This window comes from Gilbertella persicaria (assembly GCF_025201335.1).
Source record: "Gilbertella persicaria strain CBS 190.32 chromosome Unknown B0P05scaffold_40, whole genome shotgun sequence".
NCBI lineage: Eukaryota > Fungi > Mucoromycota > Mucoromycetes > Mucorales > Choanephoraceae > Gilbertella > Gilbertella persicaria.
In genome coordinates this window covers 72,485-94,990 of record NW_026252001.1, presented here as the reverse complement: position 1 = coordinate 94,990, position 22,506 = coordinate 72,485, and the positions used below count along the sequence as shown (strand labels likewise).

Below are 22,506 nucleotides of genomic sequence, written 5' to 3'. Positions count from 1 at the left end.
AAATAAATAAATTACTAAGCTTAACAGATATAGTTCATACCGAACATGTGAGTGTGTGTGTGTATACATATATGTGTGGGTGCGTGTGAATTGGCGGGATAGTTTGTCCAAGTTTATCCTTTTGTTTATGTATACCAGTTGGTTTTTTTTTATCGGAGACACATACGTACACTACACACATGGCCTTATAAGCAAGAATAGACAATACCAAAAAAAAATTATACAACAGGTACTATAAATTTAAAAGCCAACAGACTCTAAAAAAAGAATTATACATTTGCATTCTGTAAAAAAAAAGGTTGAATGCTTTGTTGGATTTTCATTATACATAGGTAACATAGCTATATACCAAGAATGGACTTGGATTTTCTGTGATGTCGGTGCGATAGAATATCAAGAAAAACGTCTGTAAATCGGAGGATAATGCGTGCAGAAAAAGAAAGCATCGACAGTCGTGTAACAAGAGATTTTGCACTATAATTTCAAGGGTCAAATTAGAAAATATGTAATTTCATATGAGCAGGTGTCACGAGCATCGAGGAAAATTACTGATTTACACAATGCATACTTCTGAGTTTTAATACATGGATCAAAATTTCTTCTTTTTATAATGATGTTTTTTTTTATTTGTATTTTTGGATACAATAGGGTAGCAATAATAATAGAATACTAAGGAATATATATAAGTTTTGAAGAAAAAATAAAAAGGAAGGCACGGCCCCCTGCATTAATTAAGTAAAAGATAAAGACTAATGTACAAGATGAAGGATCACCGATTAAGAAAGGGGGTAAGGGAGATAGAGGGTTTTACTTGTAGTTGGGGCCCTTTTCGTTGTTGTATTCATCCTTGACGTTAGCAGCTTCAGTGTTGTTTGCTGGCTTCTCGTGGACAGTAGAGGGGTTGATGATACTGTTTCGACCAGAGAAGTTACTAGGGAAACGACGAGAGCTAGGACGAGAAGCACGTTCCAATTGAGATTGAGCATCTTGCTTTTGATCATACAAAGAGGTAGAACCAATATGAGAAGCAATAGACTTGGCATCTTCTTGAAGATCTTCGGTAGCAAACAAAACTTCGATTTCTTCCAAAGACTTGCCCTTGGTTTCGGGATAATAAAGGAAAATAGGGATTAAGAAAATAACGTTGAGAATACCAAACATCAAGAAAGTCCAGTATTTGGCATACTGGAACAAAACGGGAGTGATCATGGCAACAACAAAGTTACCAAGCCAGTTAGCACCTGTTGACATGGAGTTACCCTTAGCTCTGAGACCAGTGGAGAAAATTTCAGAAGGATAGAGCCAAGCTAAACCTAACCAGGCAGCACCAAACACAAAGTTATAGATCATGACAAAGGCAATGACACAGCTAGAAGCAGGCTTGTTATCACCACCGTCTCTTTCGACAAGGTATTGAGCACCACCGACAACAAGCAGAGAGATAGCTTGACCAATCAAACCAGCATACATGAGGAAACGACGACCCAAACGTTCAATAGTGTAGATGGGAGTGACAGCACCCAAGAAGTAAATGATAGAATCAACACCAGCCATCAACATAGCCATTTCAGTGGACATACCAGCTTGGACAAAGACATCGGTCAAATAGTAACTGATAGCATTGATACCACCCAACTGTTGAATGATTTGACCACCCATACCAAGCAAGACACGATAACGGTTGTTCATCTTACCCTTCTTGAAGAGTTCAACATAAGAGGAGACACCTTCACGACGTTCGAGTTCAATACCGTCACGGATTTCTTCCCATTCAGCAATACAACGAGGATGAGTGGTATCACAGTCAGACCAAAGACGGGCCAGAACCAACTTACATTCTTCTTCATGACCGTGAGCTTGCAACCAACGAGGAGATTCAGGCAAGATGAAAGAAGCAGTACCCAAAATGATAGCAAAGACCATTTGGAAAGCCAAAGGGAATCTCCAAGCAAATTCACCTTTGACAAAGTAGAGACCATATTCAAGCCAGTAAGCAATAGCAACACCGACAGTTAATAAGGAAGCTTCAAAAGCAACATGAGAACCTCTAGACTTGGGAGGAGACAATTCAGCTTGATAGACAGGAATGGTAGCAGTGTTCATACCATTACCAATACCAGTGATGATACGAGCAGCAATCATCATACCAGCATCAACAGCAGCAGTTTGTAAGACAGCACCAATACAGAGAATAAGACAACCATAACGAATTGTCTTTCTACGGCCAAGCCAGTCACCAATACGACCAGTAGACAAAGCACCGGCCATACAACCAATTTCATAAAGGGCTACAATAGCACCAATCATAGAAGAACTAGGATTTCCCATTGTTTCTTTAAATAAATCATTGGCAACAACACCGGACATAACACCCTATAAGATTTTTATGATTAGATTCCATATTTCTATGATCTGATCTCTTCAAGTTGTTTACCTGGTCATAACCAAAGAGTAAAAAGCCAATAGCGGCTAGTAAAGTAGTAGCTCTAAATAAGGCAGCGCCTTTTAACATGTATCCCATGTTGAATAATTATATGTACAAGACAATTTAAGATATAAAGAGAAATATTATTCTCCAGATCCAAAGTGAGGGTTTTTATATCTTTTTTCTCCTGTCTAAACTTTAAAAAAGAATGTAATTCGGAGCTGATATGTGTATGTATGTGGAGAAGGTACCTAACTTTTTTTGTGTGAGCGTCATTTGTTGTGTGACTCAAGTCAAACACGACTACTGAGTTTAATGTTATGTAATGATTCATTCTGTTTTATTGTAATAAGGATAAAGCTCCGGTTCTCGTTTAGTCTAAAATTTTCAGACGTCACTAAACATTAACATTGTATACACTGGGATAATCTGGGAAATAAACTGATTGGCCACTATACACGTCATAAAAAAATCTATAATTGATGCTCCAATCACTGTTTCTTTTTTCAAAGGCGGTAGTAGGAATATCACATGCTAAAGGTTATTAGGCATAAGAGGATAAACTAATTTGAGTGTTTTTTTAATGTCCAACAAAGTACAGGGATTCAAAAATAAAGTAATTGATTTCTAAAATCGAAAATAAGAAAAAAAAAATGAGTTCACACTAAACCTTTTTAATATTCATCGAAAAAAACTCAGTTTTTCTAAATCAAGTTGTTTTCTTGGTTTGTACAGTGCATAGGACCCAAATGTGGGCTTTAAAATTTTCAATCAGCGGAATTCTTTATTCAATAAGGAAAAATCACAAGAACCACTAAGTCGTAACAATTTATGAAGATAATGTCGTTTTCTTCTGGTTTCATATAATACAGAATAAAGCTTTCATTATTCTAATAATGGAATGGGTCTCATGTTTGTATTACGTATAAGTTATGTGTAATCGATTTTATTATTCCAAACATTTTGAAGTGTAATAAGCTCATTCCGTTTAACAGTTTCTAATATATTGCTTTTAACGGACGATAGCATTTCTTAAAGGACATTTCTAGTGTTTATTTAACTCTTTTTTTTTTATTTATTTAGCTACGATATTGGTAGTATCATCAACAGGCAATTCCATTTTGAGCAATAATAGCAGCATTTGTAAGAGATCGGGTGTTTTCAGTTTCATTTGTAGTAATTATGGGATCATTAACACCAATATAAATACAATTTTTTGAGCAACCTCTCACTTCAGCAATATTGATCAACGAAAAATCCCACTTAGTACAAATGATACTTGTTTTGTTGCGGAATTACAAAGCTTATTCATATCAAATGATTTTGTATTTTCCCCTGATTATTTTGTAGCAATGTATCAATTAGCTCTGTTTGAGGTGAAGCAGATCAAGTCACGACCAAAAATCAAAAAAATATTAACGAAGCTTGCATAGGTCCAATTTTTTTTGTCAATGACGGTTTGACTTAATAAAACTAGCATCAGTCAAAGAATATCCTAGAAGACAAACAAGTGTACTTTGATATTTGAAAGAGGTAAATCAAATTAATGAAGAACAATTATTGCAACTTTAGAATTTGCTGAGGTATTGCAAGAATACATGAAAAAGTTCAGTATCTCCTCAATTACATTCTTTTCTCTTGGAATCCTATCAAAAAACTGTTTTTGAGATGTTTCCTAACTTGTTGAACCCTGAAATGCCTATCATTGACAAGCCTTATTATTTGAGGCTTACAATGACGTCAAAACCATTCTACATCAATACGAAAAATTCAGTAACCACCGATCATAAAGGTCCTCTTGTTTATCATGGCTAAACAAATAAAGTCAACCAGAAACTTTCAAGAAAAAACATTGCTAAAAAAGTCTTGAAGTATTATAAAGAGGCTGTATTTTTCTATACATTTGAAATTTCAAAAGATGTATACTTTGCAAGAGCTTCTCGCATAGATCTCATTCAACAAAAGTTTTCAATCTTATTCCCTCCAATTCATGTTCGGTTTATGAACTAGGCCAAGTTAGTAAAGTAGGATGTTTGATATGTGTCATCTATCATAGACTCTTTTAGAACAAGACTTTTTTTGTATAGCTATTCTTATTATTGTATATCGATTGCTTTTTGTTCTTCGAGCCAGTATCTGATTCATTCTTAATTTTGAATTCTAAAAATCCTCTGATTTAATTTTTAAACTCGCTTGTTGAGACTTGACGTACTGTAGGTGTATATAAACACAATTATGGTAATCATGCTTTTTTTTTTACTCTTTGGTAATATGATACAACTCTAAAGATCCTTAAAGAAGCAGATACAAAGACAGATGACGATGATAAAGAAGTAAAGAGATAAGTATGATTTAGAGTCAGAAAGTATTTCTTTATCATATACAAACATTTGTTAAAGCAATGCATATATTAAAGCAATCTTATTTTCGGACTATATGCTGCAAGGGAAAAAAAAGTGACATCTGACAATTCATAGCACTATTTTTTTAATTTTTATTTATTTTTATTTTTTCCTTTATATTATGAACCACTTCCACAGCGATAGACGCAAGACGTTACCTGAAGTTAAGCCAGAAAATGATGAACCAGAAAGTATTCCTAAGCGTGTATTACCCAGTCTATCTATAAAAGAAGCAAGCCAACCTTTCAAGACAAACCCACCTAAACCTATACCCAGCTGGCTACAAACACAATATGCTGAAGAAACAAGCAAGAAAGCTTCCAATATTCGTCACTCAATAGGTTTGGACGTGCCCGGTGCAGTGCATACTATCACAACCCCAAGTAGATAAAAAAAAACGCGAGACATAAATGCATACTAACAATTATCATGTAGAATTAAAAACAGAACGTCAACTGGATAGTAAACTAGTCGTCATAATGGGTAAGGCATAATCGTATTTTAAGATGTTACATGTTGACATATTTCCATAGTCGGATTGCCTGCGCGAGGAAAAAGTTATATTGTCAAAAAATTAAGACGATACTTGAATTGGTTACAATATGAAACAAAAGTCTTTAATGTGGGCAATATGAGACGCGTTTATGAGTCTTCACAAGAACAAAGTGCTAGTTTCTTTGATCCAACAAATCCAGACAACAAGCGTATTCGTGATGAGATTGCTTTAAGTGTATTGGAACAACTAGTCGACTGGTTAAAAGAAGGAGGACGTGTTGCTATTCATGATGCGACTAATTCAACAGTTGAAAGAAGGTAATTAGATAAATGTGTGATGAATCAGAACTATGCTTGACGTATATATTTTTTCTATAGAAAATTGCTGATTGACAGATTGGCAAAAGAGCCAGAAATCAGAATTCTAATGATAGAATCTGTTTGTACAGATCAAGCGGTAATGTCAGACTATTTGACATTTGTCACTTAATTTTTTTAGATGCTTGAACGTAACTTTCGATTGAAATTGTCAGGTCCGGACTATAAAAACAAAGATCCTATAGAAGCATTGGCAGATTTCAGGTCGCGTGTAGCAAACTACGAAAAGGCTTATGAGCCTGTTGGCGATTGGGAAGAAGAGAATGATATCCAATTTTGTAAACTTATCAATGTAGGCAAAAAAGTGATTGCATATAACATTTCTGGTTACTTGTCTGGTCAATGCATATTCTATTTGATGAATTTCAATCTGAATGGCAAGTCGATTGACCCATTCTAAGCTGGGACTGACATAATTTGTAGAACGCCAAATTTTTGTAACTCGCCATGGTGAGAGTGAAGACAACGTTACAGGCAGAATTGGTGGTGATGCTCCTTTATCAGCAAAAGGACGTAAATTTGCTAAAGCATTGGCCAAATTCGTACAAACACAACGCATTCGATTTGGCTGTGAATTGGCTGCAAGAGCAAATGAATTGGAACCAGAAGAAAAGCAGACACCCGCACTAGCTTTACAAAAGACAGCAGAGTTCTGTAACTCTCAGTTTTCTGTTTGGACGAGTATGCTTCAGAGATCAAAACAGACAGCAGAACATTTTGATCCAGATGATTACGACATTAAGCATATTCGCTTTTTGAATGAAATCAATTCTGGTGTAAGTATTTAATCATTTTGTGTTCTGACGTGTAACCTTTGTATCAATAGGTTTGTGAGGGTATGACATACCAAGAGATCCAAGAAAAGCATCCTTCCGAATTCAAATCTCGACAACAAAACAAGCTCTTTTACAGATATCCCGGTATGGGTGGTGAATCCTACATTGACGTGATTCATCGTCTGCAACCAATGATAGTTGAATTGGAGAGAATGACGCAGTCTTGTTTGATTATTACACATAGAGTAGTTATGCGTATCCTTTTAGGTTATCTGCTAGACTGGACAAGAGAAGAAATGCCTCACATGATGGTTCCTATTCACACGTAAAGGCACGAATGTTCTAGGCTATCACTAACTGGAATTTGACATAGTGTATACGAACTTCGCCCCAAACCTTATGGTACCGAATTGAAGAAATGGCAATATGTAGAAGAAACCGACACTTTTGTTGAGTTCTAAGAATATTCTGGCTCTCACACACACGAATGCATAAAAGCAATAAAGTTTTCTATGGAGAAAAAAAATTACACACACACAAACACAGGCATAAGTATACAAATGATGAATAATAATGATTCATAGGGTTATACAAAATCAGGGAATAATACTCTGTGTGTGCCTATTGAATTTCTAACTTTGAAATCAGAACTTGTTTTATTTGTGTCTACTAAATCAAATATGCAAATGAAACACATGTGTAAGACACTGTTTAAAAGATAGTATACCAATTAAGTAGTGAGTGCTACTAACAAACGAGAATATATGTAAATGCTTTTAAACATAAACTAATACATTCTCAAGATAGCACAGTAAAAAAATTTAACTCAAAGTAATCTTAAAGTTTAGAAAGAGTCAGATTCAATGCAGACTATCACCTTTAAGTCAACTGTCAATTCGTTTTCTAAAAAGAGTCAAAGCTCACAGCATTTAATTTGGTCGTCAATACAGATTCATTGACTAAAGAAAAAATGAACGCTTTCGACATTATTCGTATAACATGTTTATAGCTTGACATATGAAGATAGTCCTGGGAAAAAAGAAAATGAGCGTTGTCTTTGCTTCTCCTCGTAAATACAAGGGACTGTATAGGAACCAATTACATCACCTTATCGTTTAAACATATGATGAAGTAATGGCAGGTCTAACTTCTATATTTTTTCTAAAAAGGCATATTTTAATGATTTTTGAAACCAAATAAAAATTGCATGCTTTCCATCCTTAAGCAAGTTCCCCAAAGCATAATAGATGAACACTGTAAACCGTGTAGATTAAACATTTGATGTAGCCAATATTTGCATCAACCACAGCTTAGTATTGGTCGGTCATATTGTCGATCAATCATAGACTGGTTGATATCTGTTACTAACTCATCTCCCTTCCTTCTTATAACCTAATGAATAAGACAGTTTCTGAATCCAAGATATACGTAGCCTTCTTTTTTGACTTCTCTTTTCCTTAACTTCACACTTGTAAAATGATACAGGTTACATAATACTTTTTATTCAAGTGATTTTCTCTTCTCCAAATTCAGGAACCTTCTTTTTGAAGGTGGGAATTTTTTCATATGCTTTGTATACCTGAATTTGAAAACAAATTTTATCATTCTTATGCATGTACGCTCATTTTCTACACGCAAACACACTTCGGGTTTTCTGTGCTATAGTAACTGTCAATCAACTTTAAAGTATTGGCTACATAAACATGCGTCTCATCATTGATTTCTAGCGCATTTAACAAGCAAAAAAAATGTCGTGTATATACAAAGCATTTTGATTGGTGATAAAAACCATAAATTAGCCTGGATTTTCCCGCAAAATCAAAAGAGAAGTACATCTTAAATTCTCATATATACTCTACTCCTTTTTGTAAACTTGAATTTCTTTTCACTTTGTTGGTCTTTTCAGATGGTGTTGTTTTTGTAAATTAAGCAACATAATCTAGCTACTTTCGCTTCGTTTTTTTTCTTTGGTTTTTTTCTTCTGTTTCATAATTCTGTTAAAAAAACACGAATCGAAAATCACCTCTAGCATATTTATATAAAAGAGAATAGTAGTCGGAGTTGGCTTTTTTAATCAGTGTGCTGCGTTTGGAATGTGATTAGACATGATCATATCAAATAATCAATAACGAAAAAAAAAGAAGGGAATATAAGAGAAAGAGTATAGGTTCTTCCAATTCTACATAGTGGATGGATACAGTAACTTAATAAAAAAAATTTTAATATGTCTTGCTAGTTTATATACTTTTTTTAATCAGATCGTTCCTGATGGACTATATTCAAATAACGGGACAACCCGGGCATGTTGATGTGACAAATAATCATACTTGAGAACGTGAGTATGGCTTCACTTTGGCTCCTTAATGTGATTCTGTTCCATATCATTTCTCTTATAAACATTCCCTCTATTTTCTACACCTTATCTCAAGTCTCTATATGAAGGGATACGATTCATATATAAAAAAAACCAAGTCATTTTAGACCAATCGATGATGAAGAAGAAATTTTTTTCATAGCGGAGTGTACGTGGCCTTTAAGGCTTCGGGTGACTAAGTTTTTTTTTACTATTATTCCGTACTTACCCGCTTTTTTGTTTGGAGAGTGAGAAACAAACCCCGAAAAAATAAGTAACATTGTGGGCCATCCCCATCTCACTTTCTCTCTTTTTTCTCCCAAATTCATATCAATATGTTGTTCAACTCTTTGCGTGCCGCCTCTTCTTCTATCGCACAACGTGCCTCTTTGGTAAGAAAAAGGAAGCCACAAATAATGAGGATTGTATATCTTATCTTTGTCTTTAGGTTGCTCGTAAGCCTATTCAACAACAACAAAAGCGTTTCCTCAACATCCATGAGTATCTTTCTGTTAAGCTTTTGAGAGAATACGGTATCAATGCTCCCAAGGGTGAAGTCGCCAAGACTCCTGAAGAAGCCTTTGAAATCGCAAAGAGTCTCGGTAATTATCTCATAATTCCAATAATTTTACCATGGTTTTTAATATGCTTGTTTAGGCAGTGATGACCTTGTCATCAAGGCTCAAGTCCTTGCCGGTGGTCGTGGTAAGGGTACTTTCGATAATGGTTATAAAGGTGGTGTTAAGACTTTCAACACGTAAGTGGATTTTTTGTGTGTGATATGTGTGTGATATGTGTGGAATATAGGCTTAATAAAATTTTTTCTTTTGTAGTCCCGAAGAAGCCAGAGAACTTGCCGAAAAGATGCTTGGTCATAAGTTGATCACCAAGCAAACTGGTGCTGAGGGTAAGCCCTGCAACGCTGTTTACATCTGTGAACGTAAATACGCTCGTAACGAATACTACTTTGCTATCTTGTTGGACCGCAAATCTGCTGGTCCCGTCATCGTTGCCTCTTCTCAAGGTGGTGTTGATATTGAAGGTGTTGCTGCTGCCAACCCTGATGCTATCGTCACCATGCCTGTTGATCTTCAACAAGGCCTTACCAAGGACCAAGCTTTGGATCTCGCCAAGAAGCTCGGTTTCACCCCTAAGGGTCAAGAACAAGCTGCTGACACTTTCCTTGGTCTCTACAAGCTTTTCACTGAAAAGGATGCTACTCAAGTTGAAATCAACCCCTTGTCTGAATCCAGCGACAACCAAGGTAAAACGAAAAAAAAAGTCTATTATTGTTATTAACCATCCCTTAGTTCTCTGTATGGATGCCAAGTTGAACTTTGACGATAACGCCGACTTTAAGCAAAAGGAAGTTTTCGCTTTGCGTGATTTCACTCAAGAAGATTCTCGTGAAATCGCTGCCGCTAAGCACCACTTGAACTACATTGGTTTGGATGGTAGCATTGGTTGTTTGGGTAAGTCTATTTGCGTGTGTGTGCGCGTGTGTGTGTGTGTGTGTGTGTGTGTGTTTATTTATTCTTTGTTTCTTTAGTCAATGGTGCTGGTCTTGCCATGGCTACTATGGATATTATTCAACTTCACGGTGGTAAGCCCGCTAACTTCTTGGATGTTGGTGGTGCTGCTACCCCTGATGCTGTCAAGGCTGCTTTCGAAATCATCACATCTGACCCTCACGTCTCCTCTGCTTTCGTGAACATCTTTGGTGGTATCATGCGTTGTGATGTTATTGCTGAAGGTATCATTGCTGCTGCCAAGGACTTGGATCTCAAGATCCCCTTGATCGTCCGTCTCCGTGGTACCAAGGTTGATGAAGCTAAGAAGTTGATTGCTGAATCTGGTCTCCGTATCTTTGCTGTCGAAGATTTGGATACTGCTGCTCAAAAGGCTGTCAAGTTCTCTCAAATTGTCTCATTAGCCAGAGAAGCCAACATTGATGTCAAGTTTGCTTAAACAACTCTCATCCTTTATACATATAAACTTAGTTTTTTTTCTTTTATACACTTCATTACAATGACATTATATATAAATATACATCTACTTTTTTGTTTAGAGAAAAAGAAAAAGTAAAATTCTCTCATTTTATACTTGTTCAATGAAGTCTTTTTGATCATTGTGCTCATTTGGTATTTTATTTTTTACAGCGAAGTTTTTCCCCCAATAAGTGTACCAGATACGCTTTATACATTGAAAGCCTTTATTTTACATGTATTTGTTTGATGCCAGATCAAAAACAAGAAATTATTACAACAGGACAAACTATCGTTTTTTGTTTGGTTTGTTCATGAGCATTGTGTGTGCTGATTGTGGTGCAAACTTCTTGATAGCCGCAATAAGCTCAGGGAACCTTAATGGTTTAGTTACATATTCATCCTACAAAAAAATAAGTAACAGTCTCTTAATGTCAATTGATCATTACCATGCCAGACTGCAAGCATTTTTCTCTGTCACCAATCATCGCATGTGCTGTCAATGCAATAATGGGAACATGCGATCCATTGCCTGCTCTAAGTTCAATCTCTCGAATCTTTTGAGTAGCTTCAAAACCACCCATTACTGGCATTTGAACATCCATCAAGATTAGATCATAGCTGCTTTTTTCAAAAGCTTCAACAGCAAGTTTACCGTTAGATACGATTTCCACTTTATGACCAAACTTCTCAAGTATGCGTACAGCTAGTTTTTGATTTACGATATTGTCCTCAGCCAACAAGATTTCAAGAGGAAGGGGTATAGAAGCATCGCTTGGAAGCGAAGAATGACTTTCAAGCGCAGGTAAAAGAGTATAAGCAAGATCAGACAAGGTAACAGGTGAATTGATATAACCAGTGATACCCAGATCAATGCAAAGTTTCATATTGAGGCGATGGATTTCTGGTGCAATTAAGATAATAGGCGTGTATCGTAAATGAACTGCTTCACGGATTTTTTCAGCATAGGCAACATTGTCCACAATGACAGTGTCAAACAAAAGTGGTTGTTTGTTGTTATTGGTTTGGAATGCGGGAAGACTGGTCATATTTACAGATTCAGATATACCAGTTACTCGGAAGGGTGACAAACCAAGTTCATGAAGTTTTGATTCAATACCCATCTCATCATCCTTTCCATCTAAGAATAAGATATTGCGCCCCTTGTAACGCTTCATCTTTTCAAAAGCATCGTATCTTTCTTTTGGATATCGCTTGAAGTTGAGTGTAAAATAGAATTGAGATCCACGACCATAGACAGAGGTGACCCATAAGTCACCACCCATCAATTGAACCAAGTGTTTAGAGATAGATAAACCAAGACCAGTACCACCATATTCACGACTAAAAAACAATAAGTTATTGATGGTTTCATTTCAGGTCATACATACGTTGTTGAGCCATCAGCTTGACAGAAAGTATCGAAAATCACGCTCAACTTATCCTCTTGAATACCAATACCTGTGTCGCGTACACAAAGTTCTAAAATAACATCATCACCTGAATCAGACACAACCCTTGTTTCCAAAGATACTTCGCCACGGGTTGTGAACTTGACGGCATTTCCAATTAAGTTTGTAATAACTTGTCGCAAACGAAGAGGATCGCCGATCAACTGGTCTGGAATAGCACAATCAACATTATAAACCAGATCAAGCTTTTTTTGATTGGCTTTGACGGCTAATGTTTTGAGGACACTAAAAATAGCAGAACGAAGAGAGAAAGGGATAGACTCAATCGTCATTCGACCAGCTTCAATCTTTGAGATGTCTAGAATGTCGTCAATGATGCTCAGCAAACTATTGGCAAGGCTGGATACGATCATCAAGTTTTCTCTTTGTTGCCGAGTCAATTCAGTTTCAAGTGTGAGGGACGTCATACCAATGATACCGTTCATAGGAGTACGGATTTCGTGGCTCATGTTGGCTAAAAACTCACTCTTGGATCTATTAGCCAGTTCTGCAGCTTCTCTGGCCTGTCTGTTCTTTTGAATGGCGTCACGAAGCGAGTTGACCATTTGATTGATTTTGGTCTTTAATGAATCCATTTCACCCGATGCTTCTACAGTAATCAATCGAGAGAAGTCATTCTCGGTAGCGGCAGCAGAAATCTGAGCAAAAGCACGGACTTGTGTTGTTAAATTAGAAGCCATTGTGTTGACATTACTAGTGATATCGCGCCAGAGACCTTCAATGTCTTCCACTTGGGCCTGAACACCCAATTTGCCTTCAGTACCTACTTCCTTTGCGACTCTCGTCACTTCAGAAGCAAAGGAGCTCAATTGATCCACCATGGTATTAATCGTATTCTTCAACTCTGCAATCTCGCCATGAACTTCAACTTCAATCTTTTTACTAAGATCGCCTTGAGCTACAGCTTTACATACAGCAGCAATAGAACGCAGTTGATCTGTCAAATTGCTTGCCATCAGATTGACATTATCTGTCAAGTCCTTCCAAGTACCATCGACACCGATAATAGTTGCTTGACCACCTAATTTGCCTTCTGTACCAACCTCACGAGCAACACGGGTAACTTCAGAAGCAAATACTCTTAGTTGGTCAACCATGTCATTCACGGTAATCTTCAGGTCAAGAATTTCACCACGCGTCTCTACATGAATCTTTTTGCTCATATCACCACTTGCTACTGCTTTGGTCACTTCGGCGATGGAACGCACTTGGGTTGTCAGATTTGCGGCCATAATATTCACATTGTCTGTCAGATCCATCCATGTTCCAGCCACACCTTGTACAACAGCCTGACCACCTAATTTGCCTTCAGTGCCGACTTCTTTTGATACACGTGTTACTTCTGAGGCAAACACACGGAGTTGGTCTACCATGTCGTTTACAATGTTCTTTAGCTCTAAGATCTCTCCTCCAGACTCGACCTCAATCTTCTTGGACAAATCGCCTAAAGCGACGGCTTTTGTTACTTCGGCAATCGATCTCACTTGACTCGTAAGATTGGCTGCCATCTGATTCACATTGTCTGTCAGATCCATCCACGTACCATCAACGTTAGGTACAACAGCTTGACCGCCAAGCTTGCCTTCTGTGCCTACTTCGCGAGCCACACGAGAGACTTCAGAGGCAAACACATTCAGTTGATCCACCATGTTGTTCACAATGTTTTTCAATTCGAGAATCTCACCACCAGACTCGACCTCGATCTTCTTGGACAAATCGCCTAAAGCGACGGCTTTTGTTACTTCGGCAATCGATCTCACTTGACTCGTAAGATTGGCTGCCATCTGATTCACATTGTCTGTCAGGTCCATCCACGTACCATCAACGTTAGGTACAACAGCTTGACCGCCAAGCTTGCCTTCTGTGCCTACTTCGCGAGCCACACGAGAGACTTCAGAGGCAAACACATTCAGTTGATCCACCATGTTGTTCACAATGTTTTTCAATTCGAGAATCTCACCACCAGACTCGACCTCGATCTTCTTGGACAAATCGCCTAAAGCGACGGCTTTGGTAACTTCAGCAATAGAACGTACTTGGTTTGTCAAATTAGCTGCCATGATATTGACATTATCTGTAAGACTCTCCCAAGTACCACCGACACCTTGAACTACGGCTTGACCACCAAGCTTGCCTTCAGTACCAACTTCTTTGGCTACACGTGTTACTTCTGAAGCGAAAACTCTCAACTGATCCACCATGTTGTTGACAATATTCTTTAACTCTGCAATTTCTCCGCCAGACTCTACTTCAATTTTTTTCGATAGATCACCATTCGCTACTGCCTTTGTAACTTCAGCGATTGAACGTACTTGGGTTGTTAGATTGGCTGCCATCATATTGACATTGTCTGTCAAATCTTTCCAGGTGCCGGCTACACCTTGCACAATGGCTTGGCCACCAAGTTTTCCTTCTGTACCCACTTCTTTTGACACACGCGTCACTTCGGATGCAAATATTCGAAGTTGGTCCACCATGTTATTGACTGTGTTCTTGAGCTCTAGAATTTCACCACCTGATTCTACTTCAATCTTCTTGCTCATGTCACCGTTAGCTACTGCTTTTGTCACTTCAGCAATAGAGCGTACTTGGTATGTAAGATTGGCTGCCATATGGTTTACGTTTTCTGTGAGGTCTTTCCAAGTGCCACCTACATTAGGCACAACAGCTTGACCACCGAGAGATCCTTCTGTGCCTACTTCACGAGCCACACGAGAGACTTCAGAGGCAAACACATTCAATTGGTCTACCATACTATTGACAATGTTCTTTAGCTCTAAGATCTCTCCTCCAGACTCGACCTCAATCTTCTTGGACAAATCGCCTAAAGCGACGGCTTTGGTAACTTCAGCAATAGAGCGCACTTGGTTTGTAAGATTGGCTGCCATCTGATTCACATTGTCAGTTAGTTCGTGCCATGTACCAGCCACATCTTGTACAACAGCCTGACCACCTAATTTGCCTTCAGTGCCGACTTCTTTTGATACACGTGTTACTTCTGAGGCAAACACACGGAGTTGGTCTACCATGTCGTTTACAATGTTCTTTAGCTCTAAGATCTCTCCTCCAGACTCGACCTCAATCTTCTTGGACAAATCGCCTAAAGCGACGGCTTTTGTTACTTCGGCAATCGATCTCACTTGACTCGTAAGATTGGCTGCCATCTGATTCACATTGTCTGTCAGATCCATCCACGTACCATCAACGTTAGGTACAACAGCTTGACCGCCAAGCTTGCCTTCTGTGCCTACTTCGCGAGCCACACGAGAGACTTCAGAGGCAAACACATTCAATTGGTCTACCATGCTATTGACAGTGTTCTTCAAATCAAAAATTTCGCCTCGAGTTTCGACATCAATCTTTTTAGAAAGATCTCCTTTTGCAACTGCAGTTGTAACTTCAGCAATGGAACGTACTTGAGTAGTCAAGTTGGCTGCCATTAGGTTGACATTATCTGTCAAATCTTTCCATGTACCTCCGACATCTTTAACTACTGCTTGGCCACCTAATTTACCTTCGACACCAACCTCTAATGATACTCTGGTCACTTCTGCTGAGAAATTGTTCAACTGATCAACCTGTATAGAAAAAGGATAAGCATATCTATATATCTATATCTTCACATATCATTACCATTGTATTCATCGTATTAATCAAGTCGAGAACTTCACCTTGTGCATCGCAAGTAACTTTTTTGGTCAAATCACCTTCTGCTACGGCTTTAGCAACTGCCGCAATATCTCGAACTTGTCCACCAATTTTCTCAGACATCATATTGACATGGTTTGTCAAGTCCTTCCAAGTACCACCTACATCTTTCACTACAGCTTGACCACCTAAAAGACCATCAACACCTACTTCTAAGGACACACGTGTCACTTCGCCAGCAAAAATAGATAACTAGAAAAAAGACAGAGTTTAGAGGGAGCAGAACTATAATCGATCAAGATATACCTGGTCAACCATTGTATTGATTGTGTTCTTCAAATCTAGCATTTCTCCTTTCACCTCCACCTTGACTTTCTTTGTCAAATCGCCGCAGGCAACAGCTTTTGAGACATGAGCGATATCTCTCACTTGATTTGTAAGGTTAGTTGCCATTGTATTTACATTATCTGTCAGTTCTTTCCAAATGCCGTCGACGCCAGCGACTTTTGCTTCAACACCCAGTTTGCCTTCAGTACCCACTTCATGAGCAACACGAGTAACTTCAGAAGCAAACAAGTTCAAATGATTCACTAAAGAAAAAGGTCAATTCATGCCACAGACACACACAAGTCCTATTATGCTGTCGTACCCATTGTATTAAATGTATTTTTCAAGACAAGTGTTTCGCCTTTTGCAGGCACAGTCATTGTCTTACTTAAATCGCCTCTAGCAATAGCCGTTGATACATCAGCAATATCTCTTACTTGTTCGGAATGATTTCGGGCCATGCGGTTCAAATGCAAGATAAATTCTCTCCAACTGCCTTCCATGGTATCATCAATATCTGTTTGTATACCTAGTTTTCCTTCTATAGCGATTTCATGAACAGTTTTAAGAACACGTTGTGTGATGTTTTGCAGTTGATTAGCCATTGAATTGACAGCATTTTTGAGATCACTGTTTGTTGCATGTTGACATTGAATTCGTTGATCGAGCTTGCCGCTATGTATAGCAGAGACTACTTGAATTGCTTGATTTACGCAATTTTGACAGCTTTCCAATAATTCTGGTTGCTGTTGGTTTTCTATTAAGAAGTATAAATTGTTGTTTTTTATTTTATTTTTATTTTTACCTGTTGTATTGGGCGTTAATTGTAATTTATCTAACATTGGAGAAGTTCGAAAAGAAGAAATACAATCTTCAGGTGTTCCATGATAAGTATTTACAGGTGATTTCTTTTTTTCTTTTTCTTCTACTTTATTTTTGTTGCTTTCTTCGTCATGTGGTTGTGTTAACAAGTGATGCTGTTGCTTTATAGCTATCCGAAGACGTTTATTTTCTGTCTCTAGTCGTATCTGTCGATGTGCTATGCTTTTAAGCGTCTTTTGTATCAGTGCTACGGTGTTATGATTATCTATTTCTTCCTCTTCTTCATCATCATCATCATCATCGTCGTCTTCTTCTTCTTCCTCTTCAGAGTCATTTTTCGTAGTTGGTAACTGATCTGATATGCAATATTCAGTTTCGCCTTTGTCAAGGTGTAGCACCATATCTCTAATAGGAGATAATAAGCTTGTTAGCTCTAGACGTTTCATGTTCTTCGTATGCGATGTAGGTGAAGATGAAAGACACAGTTTTTTATTCTTTGAAAAATCGCCAGTTGTGGACCGTTTCATAACTTGCTTTTTCTTGGCTTGATAAAAAGGAAAAAAGACCGTAAAGAGTTTTTTTTTCTTTTCGCTCTCTCTTTTTACAACTGTATTTTAGTTTTATCTTGACCCTTTTTTTTATGCAAGTACAAAGTAGAAAAAAAAGTTGAAGAAAAAGAGAAAAAGAAAGAAGAAAAAGAAAACTGTGGATGTGAAGTTATTGCTGCTGGTGTGACATTGTGTTGACAAATCAGGTACTATGTACAGTGGCACTGGATTTTATTGGTTGATAGAATACCACACGGTTTGAATGATTATGCCCTGATTTATAGTCTGAATGTAACTGTGACTGAAATTTTTTACACAAGATTTCTTCCATGACACTCCATATACCAGATATAAGCAATATATAATATATTGACAACTGAAATTGTGACTAATAGTCGCATTCAAAATTCTAGGCTCTGGTTCTTTTTTCTGTACCTCATACATCAAGCCAAAAAGGGTGATGATCATCGTTTGTTTGGTAAAGTATAGAATTGCTTCTCCTTGTAGCTTATATAAACTTTTCTTGGTCTTTATAGATGGCGCATTCTTTTTCTTTGATATTCATTATGCTGTCTTTATGTCTAAACAAACAAAAAAGTTGGCTTGTTTCAATTTAAACGTAAAAAAAAAATACCTTCAAAAACTGCAAGGAACGTGACAGGACGATGAGGAACCAAATCTCGCACTTACAAAGGCATTGATAGTCTTGAAGTGTATTTTTATGGATTTGAGCTCAGAAGCTTTACTAATAAAGTAATATCGAAGAATCCGTCATCTTGCTGTCAGTAAGTTACACTTGATTTTTTCTCCTCTTTTTCTTAAAATATCAATAGTTGGCTTTATCTTCTGAAAAGAAACCCCCTTTTTTCCCTAATTGATTAACTAATGCATGAATCTTGTTTTTTCAAGAGTGTCTCAAATTCTGAAGTTTGCTTCATACACTGCTCAAGTGATATAATACGACCAAAAACGAATAGGTACATTTCCTTGAGGACTGTGACTCCTTTCAACAAAACTAATTAAAGAGTTGTGATTTAAATAGCAGGAGGCTATGATCTGATTTAAAAGATAAAGTACTTTATTCCTACAAAAAAATTGTCAATTATATCAAGCAAAGCGTCTTTGTTATGAATAACGCTTCTTTAATTAAAAATAACTCCGTATAAAATACAAAATCAAATTGCTTAGGTAATAAAACTAACGTCATTTTTTTTATTTTGCGCATTTTTTTTTCACTTTGCGAATTGTATGTTTATTTTGTCATTTATATCTTGTGTATGGCGTTCCAAGCGAGTATATGCACTCCTTCAATATTTTCGATAACATTCCTGAGTATGAGCCTATGAATGTCGAAAGGGATTCTATTGATCTCTATGAGATAGTAGACCTAGAATGGCATGATTGGGATTAAATTTGCAACAAAGAGACTGACATACTTAAGAATGTTAGCGCTAAAATTAAAGACAGTATAATTATGTCAAGAAAAAAGACTCAGACAAAAGTCATACAGTACATAAAACCAACCAGAGCATTTCAAAGTGTAATTGATTGAAATGTTGTTTATTAATGCAGAGATACCAAATCCAATTAGCTGATTCAGTCATTAAAATTAAAAGGACAGCTCACGTAAACATAATGAGAATGATTGTAGCTTTGTCTGTTTCTCTAGGTTAAGTAAAACATATAATAATAAAAAGAAAACAGATAAACGAAATTAACTAGTCTACTTCTCCAGATATGAGACTAAAAGCGAAAGGATGTAAACACAGCTGCTGGGCATAAGTGACTTTGTTTGGCTTGATCGGAATATGATATGTAATGATAGTGTGTAAGAAAAAGATAATCTTTATTAAACAAGCTTACTTGTAATGACAATATATAAGATAAAGTTTGTTTATGATGTAGACTATTTTGGTTAACATTGATTCATAACGACTGAATGCTGATGGAAAAAGTAGCTCAGCATGTTTAGAGAGATTTTTTCTCTTACAAGTTCAATTGCTATTGGTGGAAAGCATAGTTTAACCAGACCTTTTTATTTTTGTATTTTATTGTTTTTCTTTTACGAACACGATTTTTTTTTATTATGAGCAACTTTCCCTCCGGGTGGTTTTTTATTCAATCAAAATGCTCGCATAAAATGGTGATTGATGTGAGCTATGATTCATTAAAGGTAGAGTACATAGCAACGGTTGCTATACAGAAGCTAAAAAGTCTATAGGCTGCAGCAAAAATTATTGTTTGGCCAAAAAAGACAAAGGATTATGACAATCAATTATGGACATACGACAGTGGATACATTATAAATAAGAATTCAGGCATGGGTAGAGTAATAGACAAAAAAAGAGAAGAAAACATTGTTACTGACGCCATAAAATATAGTTTTAGATGTGCAAGGAGGTAAAGTAGCTGAATGTAACATAGTCAAAAGTTGATCATGAAAGCTAGGCATTCTAGAGAGCGACAAGCAAATGATTCAATACAAGCGAAAAATGATTGAAGACGCACACAATCAACGATGGTATTACCGTGAAGATGGCTTTATTTACCCTCAAACAGACCCCAATCTAGTTTTGGATATCCGAGTAAGTGAAAATACAATTTTATGTTAAGCTTATCAGATAATGTAGGGAAATTGGACTAAACCTGGTACTGTTGTACTGCTTTATGAACGTAAATACGAGGATAACTTGAATCAGTTGTGGGATTTAGTACCGCTTGAATCAGTAGAACCAGCAAGCCAGTTACAAGAAAAGTCGTCATTTGATGACGAAGAGTATGATGATGCAGGCTATTCTTTTAGTTCCGCAACTTATGCATTGTAAGTGACCATATACCATGACAGGAAGCAAATAAATAAATAAATAAATAAATAAATAAAAGTCAATTAAGGCATTTTTTTTTTAATTCTACACTATATACAAATTTGCATGATTCATGCATATTGGGGGAAGAGTTAACATGTCAATAAGTTTTTCTGTGGAGATAAAATATGAACAGCCCTTTCCAAATCATCAGCGGAGACAATGATATTGGCTGTCATAAAAGTACTGAGATAAAGCATGTTGATATTTGCTTCCATTGATAAAGGCTTAGAAATGGATCTTACAATACCGCATCGCTCAATATTAGAGCCAGAGAAATGAACTTGAATGACTCTTTGAGCTGAAGCATCTTGTTCTAACATGAGAGAACTCTCTTCAAAAGTAGCAACAATTTGTGTATCTGCAATGAGAGAAATGTCTTCATTTGTTGCGACAAAAGAACAAAAGCGCTTATAATCGTCTCTATAAAGCACAGTCAGAATGATTCATTGTACAATGCAAACATATTACTCGCAATCAGACTGAACAAGTTCTGGATAGCAGAGTATCTTTAATACAGTCTGCACCCAATTGGATCGATAATGTTTGTTGAGTCCTACACACTGTAGTTCATTGACCAGTACACTGGTATCCAGTAAGAATTGTGCTGGATCCACAGTGGGTGACAACGGTTGCGTATTTTGTGACAAAGGGTCATCCCCTTCCTCGATTGTATCTTGCTCAATATCATTGTCTACACTATCATCGTCTGATTCAATGTCAAACCCATGCTGCCTTAACGCTTTCATGACTTGGTATAATTTTGGCTCACTGATGAGTACAAAATCTGTTTGATAAGTAGATATGTACAAGATTGAAAATTTTCCTTCAGCCAAAGGCTCTGAAATTTCGCTAATTCTCTTTCCACTCCCACCTAATTCTATAAAGAGAACATAAGCGCCTGCATTCAGGTTGTTCTTGATACATGCCTTGTCCCCTTTCATCGTCTACTTGCAAAACACGAAATAGGCCTGTAGGTGCATCCAAATCAAGACAGCCAACTGCCTCCAAAACAGGTAAAAAATCTTGTTCAATTGCATCTTGATTGGCAATGATGGATATTCCATATTCATTCTCGGTAAAAGAAAAGAAATAATTGTCTCTTTAAAGAGTGTTAATAGAAGTAATAATTATATTGTAGACTTGCATGTTTGGGTCTTTGAACAAAAGGATTTTTGTAATAGCATGTGTAACGATCTTGACTTGAGATCTTGGAAAGTTGAGGATCTTGAGTTTTGGTGGAAGTATAGTGATCATAAGAAAGTCAAATAGAATGGAAGAAAAAAAAAGTTTTCGCGGTTGTTAAATACCTTTCATGACATTCAATGACTCAGTCGTTTTCCTATCTGAAATTTAAGCTCAATGATAAACGAATGAGTTAAGGGACATTGTATCACAAGCTTGCATGTCAGTTCAAACTTTGATTTATTGCATAAAATTAAATTGCTTTTTAAGTTTAGTTAGTCTACAATGCTTTAGTTTCAATAGAATAACAAGGTTCAGGCACCACATTTTTATTCTTGATTGTATGATGCTTATCATAGGGATACACTACAAGCATTTTGTTAACAAACAAACTTTTATCCTAATAGTGAAGCCTTTGAAAAAGAAAGTCAACAATCAATACAGTGAGGCAATCATTACAGTATAAAAAAAAGGGCATATATCGTAGGACTTTCTATCCAAAAAGGCCTCCAATTTGCTTCGTTTGAGTTTTCTAAGTCAAGATGTGCTTATAGCAATACTTTTATGCAAGAAACCCATAACTTTTGAGACGGGTCTGTTTTTGCGAAAAGTGTTTAAGATACCTCGACGATTTTCTTTATTTTCACAATATCGCAAAAAGCCATTTCATTTAGAGCACTAAATGTTGGCGTGCAGGATTTAGAAGATCCACACCTCCTTGTAGGCGTGGAAGACATAGTTGATCGAAAGATATCTTAGTGTATTTCTCTTGTCAGACAAACCTGTATATCAACCTTCGCATTTGTTCGAAAAAGGCTTGTGTAGG

The 22,506-nt window shown here is 36.9% G+C and overlaps 6 protein-coding genes across 6 annotated transcripts; 3 read left to right on the top strand and 3 right to left on the bottom strand.

Moving 5' to 3' along the window:
• Nucleotides 1-607: 607 nt before the first annotated feature.
• B0P05DRAFT_515382 (general substrate transporter) lies at nt 608-2,607 on the bottom strand. Its single transcript, XM_051575688.1, has 2 exons — nt 2,435-2,607; nt 608-2,373 (listed from the first exon to the last, which is right to left on the bottom strand). Exons 1-2 carry the CDS (start codon nt 2,519-2,521, stop codon nt 808-810), a joined length of 1,653 nt encoding a protein of 550 aa, XP_051431881.1. The 5' UTR covers nt 2,522-2,607; the 3' UTR covers nt 608-807.
• A 2,341-nt stretch (nt 2,608-4,948) lies between these two features.
• B0P05DRAFT_580953 (histidine phosphatase superfamily) lies at nt 4,949-6,937 on the top strand (the record flags this gene model as incomplete). The annotated part of the gene is made up of 7 exons (XM_051582058.1): nt 4,949-5,210; nt 5,263-5,310; nt 5,361-5,629; nt 5,822-6,077; nt 6,124-6,476; nt 6,527-6,801; nt 6,850-6,937. 7 exons carry the CDS (start codon nt 4,949-4,951, stop codon nt 6,935-6,937), a joined length of 1,551 nt encoding a protein of 516 aa, XP_051431880.1.
• Nucleotides 6,938-8,710: 1,773 nt separating this feature from the next.
• On the top strand, nt 8,711-10,940 carry B0P05DRAFT_554424 (uncharacterized protein). The gene is made up of 6 exons (XM_051579672.1): nt 8,711-9,221; nt 9,278-9,431; nt 9,487-9,586; nt 9,663-10,093; nt 10,140-10,301; nt 10,379-10,940. The coding sequence occupies exons 1-6, from the start codon at nt 9,165-9,167 to the stop codon at nt 10,795-10,797; spliced, it is 1,323 nt and encodes a 440-aa protein (XP_051431879.1). The 5' UTR covers nt 8,711-9,164; the 3' UTR covers nt 10,798-10,940.
• A 163-nt stretch (nt 10,941-11,103) lies between these two features.
• On the bottom strand, nt 11,104-17,610 carry B0P05DRAFT_590015 (uncharacterized protein; the record flags this gene model as incomplete). Its single annotated transcript, XM_051582773.1, has 7 exons — nt 11,104-11,217; nt 11,264-12,158; nt 12,206-15,864; nt 15,920-16,186; nt 16,241-16,524; nt 16,584-17,018; nt 17,067-17,610. The coding sequence occupies 7 exons, from the start codon at nt 17,608-17,610 to the stop codon at nt 11,104-11,106; spliced, it is 6,198 nt and encodes a 2,065-aa protein (XP_051431878.1).
• A 2,161-nt stretch (nt 17,611-19,771) lies between these two features.
• B0P05DRAFT_590014 (ricin B lectin domain-containing protein) lies at nt 19,772-20,456 on the top strand (the record flags this gene model as incomplete). The annotated part of the gene is made up of 5 exons (XM_051582772.1): nt 19,772-19,804; nt 19,853-19,955; nt 20,014-20,031; nt 20,080-20,216; nt 20,262-20,456. The coding sequence occupies 5 exons, from the start codon at nt 19,772-19,774 to the stop codon at nt 20,454-20,456; spliced, it is 486 nt and encodes a 161-aa protein (XP_051431877.1).
• Nucleotides 20,457-20,513: 57 nt separating this feature from the next.
• B0P05DRAFT_554408 (uncharacterized protein) lies at nt 20,514-21,784 on the bottom strand. Its single transcript, XM_051579671.1, has 3 exons — nt 21,643-21,784; nt 20,967-21,597; nt 20,514-20,918 (listed from the first exon to the last, which is right to left on the bottom strand). The coding sequence occupies exons 2-3, from the start codon at nt 21,437-21,439 to the stop codon at nt 20,588-20,590; spliced, it is 804 nt and encodes a 267-aa protein (XP_051431876.1). The 5' UTR covers nt 21,440-21,597; nt 21,643-21,784; the 3' UTR covers nt 20,514-20,587.
• Between the last annotated feature and the right edge of the window lie 722 nt (nt 21,785-22,506).